At 34.8% G+C, this 13,388-nt stretch overlaps 2 protein-coding genes across 8 annotated transcripts in view; both read left to right on the top strand.

Annotated features, from left to right (window-relative positions):
- LOC133807292 (N-glycosylase/DNA lyase OGG1) overlaps positions 1-13,388 on the top strand; it is a 77,119-nt gene that overhangs the window by 60,785 nt on the left and 2,946 nt on the right. For 2 of the 6 annotated variants that reach the window (XR_009879255.1, XR_009879254.1), the window contains exons 1-4: positions 10,513-11,332; positions 12,145-12,355; positions 12,793-13,072; positions 13,231-13,276. Coding sequence is in view for 2 of the 6 variants with exons in the window: in XM_062245524.1 (XP_062101508.1) it covers positions 10,641-11,332; positions 12,145-12,355; positions 12,793-13,059 (1,170 nt within the window). In the remaining 4 variants the exon portion in view is untranslated. Of the gene's footprint in view, positions 1-10,512; positions 11,333-12,144; positions 12,356-12,792; positions 13,332-13,388 lie in introns of those variants that run through there. The other 4 variants (XR_009879253.1, XR_009879252.1, XM_062245525.1 and 1 more) reach the window with 3 other exon arrangements.
- LOC133803937 (uncharacterized) lies at positions 562-2,857 on the top strand. 2 transcript variants are annotated; one of them, XM_062242080.1, is made up of 3 exons: positions 562-790; positions 1,117-1,446; positions 2,395-2,857. In XM_062242080.1, exons 2-3 carry the CDS (start codon positions 1,149-1,151, stop codon positions 2,445-2,447), a joined length of 351 nt encoding a protein of 116 aa, XP_062098064.1. In that variant the 5' UTR covers positions 562-790; positions 1,117-1,148; the 3' UTR covers positions 2,448-2,857. The 2 variants fall into 2 exon arrangements, with proteins under 2 accessions (XP_062098064.1, XP_062098063.1); XM_062242079.1 differs by having other exon boundaries at positions 571-790; positions 1,070-1,446.

Here is a 13,388-nt window from a genome sequence, read left to right as displayed (position 1 = left end):
TAAAACTATTTTAATTAATTAAATAAACATACATATGTTTAATTTGAAATATAAATTAAAAAAAAAACCAATATTTTTAAATTAATTAAAGTAAACTAAAAACCTAATAATTTTTTTAAGTTGTAATTAAACTATTTTTGTTTGAATTTATTTGAAATTTGAAATTTTAAGTTTAATGTGTTGATTTTAATTTTTTTAGTATAAGTTTAGGAGTTAGATTTAGTTTTTTTATTTAAATTATTTCAAAGTTTTGATTATACGTTTTTTTTTTTTTATTAATTCATAAAATATTTTTAAAACATTTTAAAATAACAAAAACAATAAGCAAATCAAATAAATCATAAAAAAAATGGGTAATATGGTCATATTTGAATATGAGTTGACCACATCCCAAGGAAAAGTACTAAATTGGTATGAATTGAAGGTACCAAATGATCATTATTACAAAAACATAAGGACAAGATCTTGGAATTTTATTTGTTGTTTAATATAAAATAACGACATGCCGTTTTTTATTAAATTATATATTTAGAACAATTGAACGACAACAAACTCCATTTACAAACGACTTGTCGTTATTATCTAAACGACAATAAATACCATTACACGACTCAATTATTGTTTCTTACAGAATCAAAATCCAACTTTTTTTTTTCTATCTGTTTCTTACAAAGAGCCACCGCCGGCCGCCCACGCACTCACCGTGGTCGTTTGCCCCTTTGTACTATCGTCACCGTCTGCGTCGGTCGCCGTTCATCTTCCACCGTTGATCGCCTTTCGTCCCGTCAAGGTACAATTTTATAATATTTGAAAATCTTATATTCAAATTTGTGTGAATATAGTTTGAACTTTGAACTCACTTCAAACACCCTAGGACCGAATCGTGTTCGATTTTAATTCAAATTTGGTTCGAATTGATTGTGTATTAGATTCAAATTTTGTGGTTAAATGTACTTCAAACTGATTTGAGTTCGAACTAGACTCGAACGAGAGAATTAAACAAATTCGAACTCTGTATATTCTCTATTGTTTTGAATTAATGTCATAATTACTAAATGGCCTCTCTCAGTTCATTTCGCTCAAGACTCAAGAGAGTCTAAATCATATTTGCCAAAGCCTTGGCGGAGTGTGTGAGCTCAGAGATAAAAATGGAGGCTGTGAACAGAATAGTGAACGCTGCAACGAGAGCCGCCAACAACAACACGGTGCTAAACGTGTGCTTGGTAGGGTCGTTCGTGGTGCTCTGCATAAGGTCGGTGAACCAGCAGAAGGACATTGAAGCCCTAGAGGCCCAGAAAGATTCTCTCATCAACTCCAACAAGGCCATCAAGAAATCCATCTGGGAATGGAAGCAAAAGCTCTATGCTGAGGCCGAATCTGATTCCCCTTTGGTCCCTCTTTCTCGCCTTAAAGCCATCTATGGCGAAGCTCCCATCCCCCAAAATGGTAATCTCTTTAAATTCTTGTAATTGTTGATGAACTATGGCATTCCAGTTTGTGCTTAAACTCTAATTTTGATTGAGAAGTGAGTTCCTTTTTGAGTTTGTGTGAGGTATTTTTCTTTGTCAGGAGTTTGTCAAAAATGACAATGTTAAAATGTGATTGCCCAGTGTAATTACGGTCGCTTTGAGCGATCATGGAGGTCATTTTGCGAAAGCCCTCTTTTTTTGTTGCTACTTTGTCTTGAATATTATCAATGATGATTTCTGAGAGCAAATGATCCTTATTGATGAAACTTGAAAATGGCAGAAAAAAGTTTCAACTTGAGAATCCTACTAGCTAGTTTAAAAGGTTGTTCTTGTTTTGAGTTGAGTGTTAAATGTGCACTATATTTGGCTCTTATATTGTTCCTCGCAGCTTACGCACTAGCTAAGCTTGTTTTTTGCTACTTGTTAGGAGACTAATTTTCTAATTTCTGCACTGATCAGAAGATGTACTTGAGTGTACCCGTAGTATAGTCTGTGGTGACAATTTATCTATTTAAATAAACAAGTTTTAAAATAAGGCCTGCCTAACTCACAAATTTTAAGACTGGTGAAGGTGAACTCAGTATATGGAGGAGGTAGCAATAGCAAACAACATGTCGACATGCATAAACACTCTCCTCATGAAAAATATGATGATTAGGCAATTATATTGCTATTAGGTGTGATAGGATAAAACTATTTGATTCATTTATCTGCATGACATTATTTAAATAAATAAACAAAAAGACATTGTATATACCACATTTTGTATTATTTGATGGGTGCATTGTTCTAACGTGTGATAAGCTAGATTTATAGACAAGAATGCAAGATAAATTGATGCTAATCTTTTGCTTTCAATTCATGTCTATGCTCAATGATGAATATCTCTCCTCTCTGATTGTGTCTACTTTTGTAATCCTGGCAGGTAATGCATCAAAAGAAGAAGCTAATTCTACTGCTTCAAAGTTTGTAATATGATGTTATTCTAGCCATTCTTCAACTTGGAGAACTGTTGATATTTAGACTTCAGTGGTGGATATTGTGTTGCCTATTAGAAGTCTCATACACATGGAGGTTGGTATTACTACTTAGGTCTTGAATAGTTCTTATTAGCTCATTCACCTGTGATGCCAAAGAAATAAAGCCAAATGGGTGTTTGAGTTTTTCATTTTACCTGAAAAAGCTTAAACCTTGTTTTGGGTTACAAATGATGTCAAAGCCATCATTGTGAAAGAGGAAAGAACATATAATTTAGGCTGTTGAGACTGTTTTGGCATCTTTGCTTTTTTAGATGAGTGATTTTCTTTGTTTGATATAATTTGATCATAGCGAACTTAACTGAAGGATCTTTTTTTCTACTTTAACACAGTTCCACTTTATTTGTTTTACACATTTGATGGATGTTCAGGCACCCTTGTTGTATTTCTTTGATAGTTTTCTTTCCAAATTCATGATGGACAAACTTTTAGTGTTCTTATCTTCACGTGGCTAACTGTTTAAAAAAGCTGTCTCAGTCCAGTATGCTCTCCAATCTTTACAGCTGAATTAGGCCATGGGGGAAGCACTTTTCAAAGCTTGAAAAGTAAAAACCTTGTTTGATGAACTTGCTAGACTTCTTTTCATAATAATATAACATAGGATATAATCAAACTGTTTTCTAAACTTTTGTTCTTCTTTTGCCAGTCACATACTCAACTCTTTTTATCCTCATTTTTATTAACATGAGAAAGGTAGGTAGGGTAAAATTAGGTAAACAAATTTGCATGCCTTCCACTTTCTAGATATTCCACAATAGAACACTCAGCAAGGTTGACTCGATCGTAGTTAGTTGTTTCGGTTAATCTTTACCTGTCAATAAATTTACTGAAAACAAATTCTGAGATTGTAACTGTATAATATACTCATTCTCCATACTTGTACTATGCTATTTTCAAGCTATCTTCTTCCCCATTATTATGATTGAATAGCTAATGGTTTTGAACTCGTAAGGGGATGTTTTGGTACTTTCTCTTTCTCTACTACTAGCATGATCAAACATTTTGTCTCATTTATTTTTTGAGGGGAAAATGGGAAGATAAGTGTGTGTATGTTGGGCATCAATTTTTTGTTTCCATGTGCATAATGCAGAGCATGTAATAGAAGAACTCAATGTGGTCTTAAACTTATTTCTTAAGACATTGTTTTTTCAATCCCATAAAAGCAATGCCCCAAAAATATGGAGATTCACAAGGGCATCTCCAACCTGATATATAGTAGAACAAAAGGCATATATTTATGGTGCTATAATGGCCACTCCGTTCAAGAGCTATACACATCACCAAATTAGATTGGTGCTGCAGTGTTGTGCCAAGTGCTTTTGGTGTAATTAATTAATGCAGTATCTAAAGTAATGTATTAGAGATGAAATAGTAAATTGGTGTGTATATTGCATTATTATGAATTATAATGTTAAAATTATACTATTTCCATTTTTTTTTTAAATTTTTGGCCCGAGACCTCCGAGTAGCTCCATGTTTTTGAGTCTATGGGAATTCGAACTTTTGAACAACGCAGGTTGTTGGAGATGCCATAAGACAACGATAGGAAAATAAATAAATAGTGAGAGATCCCATTAGAGAAGCCTGGTTTTTGGGTGGGTTGTCTGCATTTATATGTGCAATAAAAGTGATAGTTTTTTTGTTTTTTTTTAAATGTATATGAAAATATTTGTATAAATATATCTTATCTATATTATATATAGAGTGTATAAAAATTTGATATATTGTGTTTTATCGAAATACATACTTAGTACTTTATGTTTAATGTGTGAATAGTTTCTCAGAATCCCAACTAATTCTGTTAATGAGTTGTTTGGTTCTCAACAATCATAACAAACCTCATTAGCTTTCAGTCCTTGGTCTATAAAAGGACTTGTGGGTTTCACTTGTTATAAGACACAACAAAACAGAGAGAGAAAAATGTAGAGAGAAGAACACAGTGAAGAGCACTACACAGATGAAACTACAGAAAAGCCAGATTAGACGAGAGAGCTCAAGTGTGGAAATCAAGATTGAGTATTGAGAAAGATTGTGAGAGCTGGGTTTGGGGAACTGTATTGAGAAGCACAACTGTTGGGAAAGTGCTTGCTCAGGGATTGAGAGGAAAACACCTGTGAGATTGAGTGTTTAGAGAGTTTGATCCAAGATTGTTCCAAGAAGCTCCATTGAAGTCTTGTACTCATTTCATTGATTGAATAAAGAAGAGATAGTGGTTCCTAAAACTGGATTAGGTTCAAGATCACATTGATCTTGTTCTGAACCAGTATATATACTTGTGTTGATTTATGCTTTCATATTTTTCGTTTTCTAATTGTTTGATAATTAGTCTTACTGATTTGTGTTCTTAGATTCATCTCTGATTTTCCGAGATTCATTTGAGGTTCTTGAACTGGGAAATTTATCCTCATTTCCAACATTTAATAATGTTTATTTGGCACCTTGTAATTTGAAATCATACATATTTGGCATCCTATACTCAAAATTTGAACGATAAAATTTTATTAATATAACAAAATTGTACTAAGTTATATGTATTTAAGTAATTAAATTTAAATTTGAAATTCATATAATTGAGTGCAATTTGGTCATATTAATAAAACAAAATGTATCAAATGAGTATTTACCCATATATATACAATTAACTTTTAATTAAATATTAAGGGTTTGTTTATATACATACAACAAAAGTGAATAAACTACTATAATGGTAGAAATTACTATAATAATTCCATTTATACTATTGTACGCATACTGGTTGTCCCTCTGGTCACCAATAGGATATCCTAAAGTTCTAGCTGCTCCCTCAGGTCCGGGAGTAGAATATGGATCTGTAATGACAATCTTTTTAACAGGAGTGATACACAAGGCTAACATTTCTTTAGATGTCACTCCTAAGAATGTACGGACACCAAGATCACTTTCAACATGAACGGGTGTAAACGGTTGGTCACCGCGTGTGTAAGGAACCTCCAATTTCAACCCATACATTTGTTTATCAACTTTAAGTTCCTTGTGCAATATGTCAAGAAGTTGCAAGTACGTTACAATATCCTCCATCGATATCACCATACATTGAGGGCCCTTGAAAATCTATTTATTCCCTTGTAATTCCCAAACACCATTGTAGAATACAAAAATGTAGACAATGGAACCTATGTTAGAAAAAAAATATTGAAATTGTCAAAAAAACTGTCAATTTTTCAGAAATTCATGAAAAAGAATATTATCGAGCTTCAATCGAACTCTATCAAGCCCTCGTCAAGCTCTTATTGAGTTTGTATCGAGATAAAAGTTCTTAAATCGAACATAAAATCTAACCAAAACCTTCATCAAACCCTATCGAGCACGTATCGAGAAAACAACTAGACCAAATATTTTATAGTCCAATCGAACCCTTATCGAGTTTCCATTGAGCACAATCGAGCAACAAAGCGTAAAACTATCGAGCTATTATCGAACTATATCGAGCAACATTGGGCTCATAAAATAACATTCTTCTACATACCATCGAGCCCCTATTGAATCATTATCGAGCTCTTATCGAACAAAAAAATTACAGAAAACCCAGAAAAATACAGATCGCAAAATCTCTCTAAAAAACCCAAAAAACACACCAATATAGGCTCAGATCTGTTCGAAATAGCCAAAATTATGTAAACAAACAATACCCAACACATAAAATGAACAATCTTTTTACCCATGATTTTTCTCCTCCAAAAATCTTCAAAATAGATGTTTTTTTTCATATTGGCAACTTCACAAAAACAATGGAGATGACTAACAACGATTTCAGCAAGAAAATCATACGATTCTATGGGTTTTAGGGAGGATTTCATGAGAATGAGAGAGAGAGGAAGATAAGGTTTTAGGATTATTGATATAATGGAAGGGGTATTTTGGGTATGAGATGAATGTTTAGCATCAAATTGAAAATAATAATTAGGGGTGTTCGTGGTACGGTTTTTCTCTAATTTTTTGGACCGCACCGTATATGCGGTTTGAACAATTTTCCAAACCGCAACCCGCACCACATAGACCTCAAACCGCATAAACGGCACCGCAAAAATGCGGTGCGGTGCGGTGCGGTTTGGGCAGTTTATACCTATCGCCAAATAATTTAACAATTAAATATTATAATTAAGAAAGATTCATAATAAATCTCATAACCATAGAGTATTTAACAAAATAATTAAATGTACAACAAACTAATAAACTTTAAGTAAAATAATAAAAATATAACAAACTAATAACAAATAAAAATTGTAATATAAAAGTAAATATTATTTTAATTAAGGAAGAATATCTTTAGATTGAAGTAGAATATGTGTTAGCATCCTATGAAACATTATATTTCTTTCTAGATATTGTGTATATTATATTATGCTATATAAATATTTATGCATTAACTTTAAATGTAGTAAAATTAAAAAAATATATATATAATGATGCGGTGCGGTGTGGTTTGAACCACATTTATAAAATTTAAAACCGCAAACCGCACCGCACCGCACCGCGCGGTTTGGCAAAAATACAAACCGCAAATTACGGTGCGATGTGGTGCGGTGTGGGCAGTTTGTGCGGTGTGGGCGGTTTTATGAACACCCCTAATAATAATAGTGCTATGATTTTTTAGTAATATTAGACACTATTAAGTATGAATAGTGAATTTTCCCTTTCCATATCCACTTTGAATTATAAACTTTTTAATTGTTTTAAACAAAATTTTAAATTAATTAAACTTTAGGTTTTAACACCCAAATAGTTTCTAAGGCCCAATTTGAATTTGAATAATTTAATTCAAAAATAAATAAAAAATTAATTTTAATAAATTAAAATTGATAATAATTTAAATTTTGGATATTTTAATTATGAAATAGAACAATTAAAACATTTTTAATTAAGTAAAATAATCAATATTATTTCAATGAAAGAAATTTCAAAATTAAAACTGTTTTAATTCAATTTCAGATTTTTAATTAAATGAATAATTAAAACAATTATGGCAACAACACATCAGGGTTTGTAAGATACAAACCCTAGGTGTGTACCAATGTGGGTGGCGGCAAGGGTGTGACGGTGTTGCACGACCTTGGTGTGCGGCAGGCACGGCGTGTGCGCAAGGCACGAGGTGCGGCCGGGCGTAGGTGGGCACGAGGTACGACTGGGCGCGAGCCTAGGCAGGCTGGGCGCGGTAGGGGTGCGGGCCCAGGCAAGGCTGGGTGCGGCAGGGGCGCGAGCTTGGGCAGGCAAGCGCGCATACCAATATGAGATTAATACCACATAGATAAACTTTGAAATTTTATGATATTTACTTAATATTATCAACATAATATCGGACATAGTCTATATATATAATAATTCAATTCAATTATTTATTTCATTTTAAACATTTGTCAACTACAGTTGTTTTAAGAGCATTATTCCCAACAATCTCCCACTTGCCCTAAAGTAAATTGAGGCATCTCTCTCAATGTGTCAATCACATTATCCTTGACGAATTTGTCTAATAAAGTATTTGTTAACAGTTTTGAAGCTATTTTCAAGATCATTACATCAATTATGTAAAATTGTCTAGAATTTAAATGATACTTCATTTTATGTGCTATACCCTCTCATGATTTCTAGCTCTTCTAGAATAGGTGTATCTCCATTGCTTTCGCAATGAGATACTAGTAGTTTATTCTAGTCTAAATCTCTTTCCAAAATGGCAAAAGAACTCAATTAAATCAAATAGCCTATTTAACTGCTCGTAGCTATTACATTTCGGCTTCTATGGTGAAACATATAAATCTGAAATGTCCAATACATTTCCAGATTAATGTGTCTCTTCCACAGTTATGGAAACTGATTCTGATATCAATCTTTGAAGATTTCTACTTGGTTTAAAATCAGTTTTATCATTTGGGATTTTAGGTCACTTCCTAAATACACAAACATATAATCTCCATTATATTCAAAATACTCAAAAAAAAAAAAAAAAACTAAGTCCATATAATTATTCAATGACTCACTCAATCCATCATTTGATTGACAACTGCTGGCCCAAATGTTAATTCGAAGACATAACATTCGATACATTAAACAACCCATCAGAGTTGTAGGAGTACTATCTCATGTCCTTATTTTCTAGTAAAGTAATAAATGAATATTATTATTTAGATAATACATCCTCCTGATCGAGAAGACAAAAAACATTTCTTGGACTTTTGTAAACTAAAGTATTTAAGCGTAAGTCGATTGAGATAGTGCCAAAAGATTGTTCTTTCAATCTCTATAGATTTAAATGTATTGACGCGGTTCTTCGCCAACAGGTAATTAAGAGAATGAGAGAAAATGATTAGTGCTAAATGTGAACCGAAATAGATGTATGATCTTAGGGGACGAAAGGGGTGACTCAAGACACGGTTTTTAAGTGGTTCGAAGGTTAAAATCCTTCTACTCCACTAGTCAATATTATTGATCTATACTGAGTATTTGGTTACAAAGTATTTCTTACAAGGGATTATTTTTCCAACCCCTATCAACTCCCAGGGTCTCCATATTTATAGGAGAAGGCACCTGGAAGTTGGTAGGGAGGTCATCCCGTGACCTTCTTACTTGTCGTATCAATTCTGTGACATTCATGATTAATTCCTAAACCTGACACATAAGTATGGTCAAATCAATAGGTAAGGAAGTAATGGGCCGCCTGGCCCAACCCCACCGTGGGTGTCTGAACACGCACGTTCCTGCTGCATGTCCGAGAAGTCAGGGGGATATCAGACACGTGATGCTTGCTATATGCACGTTTACCTTGCGTGTGTTTACTTCTCAAGGGGTCATAGCTCCATGCTCAGCTCGTACCGCGAGCTGCATGCTGGACTCGACCTTCGGCCTTCAGAGGGCCTGCTCCAGTCTTGGAAAATGGAGGCGAGCCCTTCGGGATTCCTCGAGCTAATGACAGAAGCTCCGGTTTCAGGGGAGTTCATGAGATAACTACGATTAGTCAGAAGCTCGCCTTGCTAATCAGCCCGTGGGAAAACCAGGGCGTACAAAATGAATAGACCATTCTTTGATTTTCTAAATCTAATATTTAGAAATGTTCAGCTAACCATTTATTTTTCTATTGATAATTTCCTTACATCATTCCCAATGATCAAAACGTTATCAATATTAAGAATAAGAATCACAATAGAAACTTTATGGTTGAGATCTTCAAACAATTTTGTCATGTCAGCTATTCGATGTTCTTGCGATACAATCATGAAAACTTGATTTTTTTGGCCAAAACAATGATTTTTCGATGCAAAATCAATAGTGTTTCGATACTCTTGCGATGCAATCATGAAACTTGATTTTTTGCAAAAGCGATGCTTTTTCGATGAAAAATCGTTGGTGTTTCGATACTCTTACGATGCAATCATGAAACTTGAATTTTGGCCAAACTGATGCTTTTTCGATGAAAAATCGATGGTGTTTCAATGCTTTTGTGATGCAATCATGAAAACTTGTTTTTTTTTTGCCAAAACGATATTTTTTCGATGCAAAATCGATAGTGTTTCATGCTTTTGTGATGCAATCATGAAAACTTGATTTTTTGTCAAAACGATACTTTTTCGATGCAATTTCAATACCCTGCACTGAAATTTGACGAAAATTTTATTGGTTCATATTTTTTCACTCAAATGTCCGTTTCAGATGTTTTTTTTTTTAATTTTGATATTTTTTCGAGATCTACAATATTAAATGAGAGAGAGTGAGAGATGTTAGAGAGCGCTTGAACTGAGAGATAAATAAAATAAGTGTTTGAATACCATGAGTATTTTTGTCTAAAAAATTGAAATTATTATATATTTAGAATAGTAACCTATATTACCAAATTTGGCTAACTTATCTAGCATAAAAGATGAAATTTAATTTACGTAGACAGAAATGTTATGGGCCGGACTTTCCTGAATTCCTGGTCGATGGCCCATGTTAGTCTAGTAGTCTCTTTCTCCCTTACGGTGGAACCTCGCCAGAACTCGGGACAGAAGCAGGGGCAACGACAGAGAGAGAGAGAGCGAGAGAGAGGGGTTCAGAGCAAGTCGAGGCAACGAGAGAGAGAGAGGGTTGTAGAGATCAAATTCCAAATTCCAGAAAATATCGCATTCTCATGCACGCATTGAAACTGAGCACAGCCCCAATCATGAAGAAGAAGACGATGCCGACGACTACACCCATTCCATCTCCTCCCTTAACTCCTCCAACCCCACAACTCATCTCCAAAATACCCAAAAGCCTCCTTAAACCCACCTCAACCCCAATCACAAAATGGGCTCCTCTCAATCTCTCAAAATCCGAGCTTTCCTTGCCTCTGACGTTCCCCACGGGCCAAACCTTCAGGTGGAAACAAACCGGGCCTCTTCAGTACACCGGAGCCGTTGGGCCTCATCTGGTTTCTCTCAAGCACTTAACAAACGGCGACGTTTCCTACTGCCTTCACCGTACTTCTTCTCCCTCCTCCGAAGCCGAGGCTTTAGTGGCTTTGAGGGATTTTCTCAATGTGGGTATTTGCCTTAGTGACGTTTGGGAGGTGTTTTCGGCTTCGGACTCGAGGTTCGCCGAGTTGGCTGGACATTTGGGTGGTGCACGTGTGCTCAGGCAAGACCCACTGGAGTGTTTGATGCAGTTTCTTTGTTCATCTAACAACAACATTCAGAGAATAACGAAGATGGTGAATTTTATTTCGTCATTGGGGAATTATTTAGGGACCATTGAAGGTTTTGAGTTCCACGAGTTTCCATCTTTGGAACGATTGTCAACAGTAGCAGAGCAAGAGCTTAGAGAGGCCGGTTTTGGTTATAGGTTGGTGGTGGTTCCTTGTTTTAGTTCTTCCATTTGTTTAAGTGAACTTTGCGTTGTAGGTTGTTCTTACTTATGTTGGGTTTTGGTCAATAATTGAAGTATTGACTACATATATAATGTTATTCTAAGAATATTAATTCATAAGATCATAATGTTTCGCCTCTTCATAGCTCGGAAGAGCTCTATGGCCTCCTCACCAAGTCCCTTGCGAGCATATCCTGCTATGATAGATGTCCAAGTTACAATTATTCTATGATTCATTCTGTCAAACACATTCTTTGAGTCTACAATCTCACCACATTTTGCATGCATATCCATTAGGGAAGTGCCTATGAAAACATCATTCTTGTACATTTCCCTGACTATGGCACTATTGTCAATTGGTTTTGAATTGGAACTTTCTCGATCATGATATCAGAACCTAATTGCTCGAACCAGCATCCAGTCCAAAATAATAGCAATCTAGTTCAAGATTGGTGCTTGCATAGAATGGAAGTGAGAATACTATTACATTTACATCCATAGATTACACCACTCATTATCTAAAAGTACATACTATTACATTTACATCCATAGGTTACACCACTCATTACCAATTCATTTTGACTTAGAATCTATAGATCTTATCAAAAGTACATACTTTCTTTTCTGCCTAATTGTGTTTTAGATATAATGGTTTCATCATTCATGAAGATTTCAATTGTTGAAACTTTGCTTTCATACGATTGGATCATGAATATATTTCTAACCTCAGTGAAGGACTTGTCCCTTTAATTTTTTAGTCTAAATCTTTGGTGTGGTGAATAAACCAGGGCTAAATATATTACTGGTACGGTAAAGGCGCTGCAATCGAAACATGGTGGAGGCGTAGAGTGGCTTTTGTCTCTTCGTAAAGTAGATCTTGACGAGGCCATTGATGCCCTTTTAACTTTGCCTGGAGTTGGTCCTAAAGTAGCAGCCTGCATAGCTCTCTTCTCTCTTGACCAACACCATGCCATTCCTGTAGACACACACGTTTGGCAGGTACAATTACTTTATCACTTGTCACACAGTAATCCTTATTCATGTTATTATGTTTATGTTAAGATGATAAACTTTCAAAACAATAAACATGGTTTATTTTTATAGTTTGGGGATCTATGGCCATGGCAACAGACCTGTTTTTGGTGAATCAGAATGACTATTATAAGAGTTTAATGCTTCTTAAAGATTGCAAGGTTGATTAGGGCCGAAATTTCAATCCCTTGAGTATTCTTTGAAAGTAAAGTAAAAAAAAAACATCTCACAGTCCTCCTAGTTTTGTCAAACATCCATTGATTGAATATCTAGCCAAGTAAATAAAATAAAGAAGGAAAAAGTCTATGCAGTTGAGTGCTTAAAGTTTCATCTTACTGTTTTCTGAGTTTTTAGTTCAATAAGTTCTGACTTAAAATTGTTTTTGCTCATTGTGGTTGAGAAAGATTGCTACAAGACACCTGCTACCAGAGTTGGCCGGTGCTCGCTTGACACCTAAGCTGTGCAGCCGTGTGGCAGAGGCATTTGTGAACAAATATGGCAAGTATGCTGGATGGGCTCAGACTCTGCTTTTTATTGCTGAATTACCGTCACAAAAGGCAATTCTGCCATCTCATTTTTCTAATGCAAAAGGGAAAAAATCTGTCAAGAGAAAGATTGTGGAAACTAATACCACTTCAGAAAATGTAATAAATGATATCGAAGAGGGGTGACTCAAATGGTCAGGTATATGGTTTGCTCCCATAAGATTTGAAATTCGAGTCTCTCCTGGACATAATCGATATTGTTTTTTTCTCCCCAAATATCTTGGGTTAGGGGAGCCTAGTTTCGGGGGGAAATGTAACTGGTGATTGCTAATTCTTTGTAACCTTGAAAATTGTCAGATTGTTTCAGTCTTCTAGCTCCAGGAAATCAAACATCAATGTAAATGTAAGTTTTTTCTTGAGCAAGATTTACAAACTATAAAGATTGTATCGGTTTCCCATGATTGCTTTTACTTGAGCATTAAGATGCCAACTCATTTGTGATTATTGCCTTCTTT

This window comes from Humulus lupulus, chromosome X (assembly GCF_963169125.1).
Source record: "Humulus lupulus chromosome X, drHumLupu1.1, whole genome shotgun sequence".
Taxonomy (NCBI): Eukaryota; Viridiplantae; Streptophyta; class Magnoliopsida; order Rosales; family Cannabaceae; genus Humulus; species Humulus lupulus.
The sequence above is the reverse complement of the archived record's forward strand: the minus strand, read 5'-3'. Positions and strand labels throughout refer to the sequence as shown.

Excerpts from the sequence above, each read along its gene's own strand:
- LOC133803937 (XM_062242080.1), top strand. The coding sequence starts at position 1,149 with ATGGAGGCTGTGAACAGAATAGTGAACGCTGCAACGAGAGCCGCCAAC. Across the intron at positions 1,447-2,394 it reads AGCTCCCATCCCCCAAAATG|GTAATGCATCAAAAGAAGAA; the intron begins GTAATCTCTTTA and ends TAATCCTGGCAG.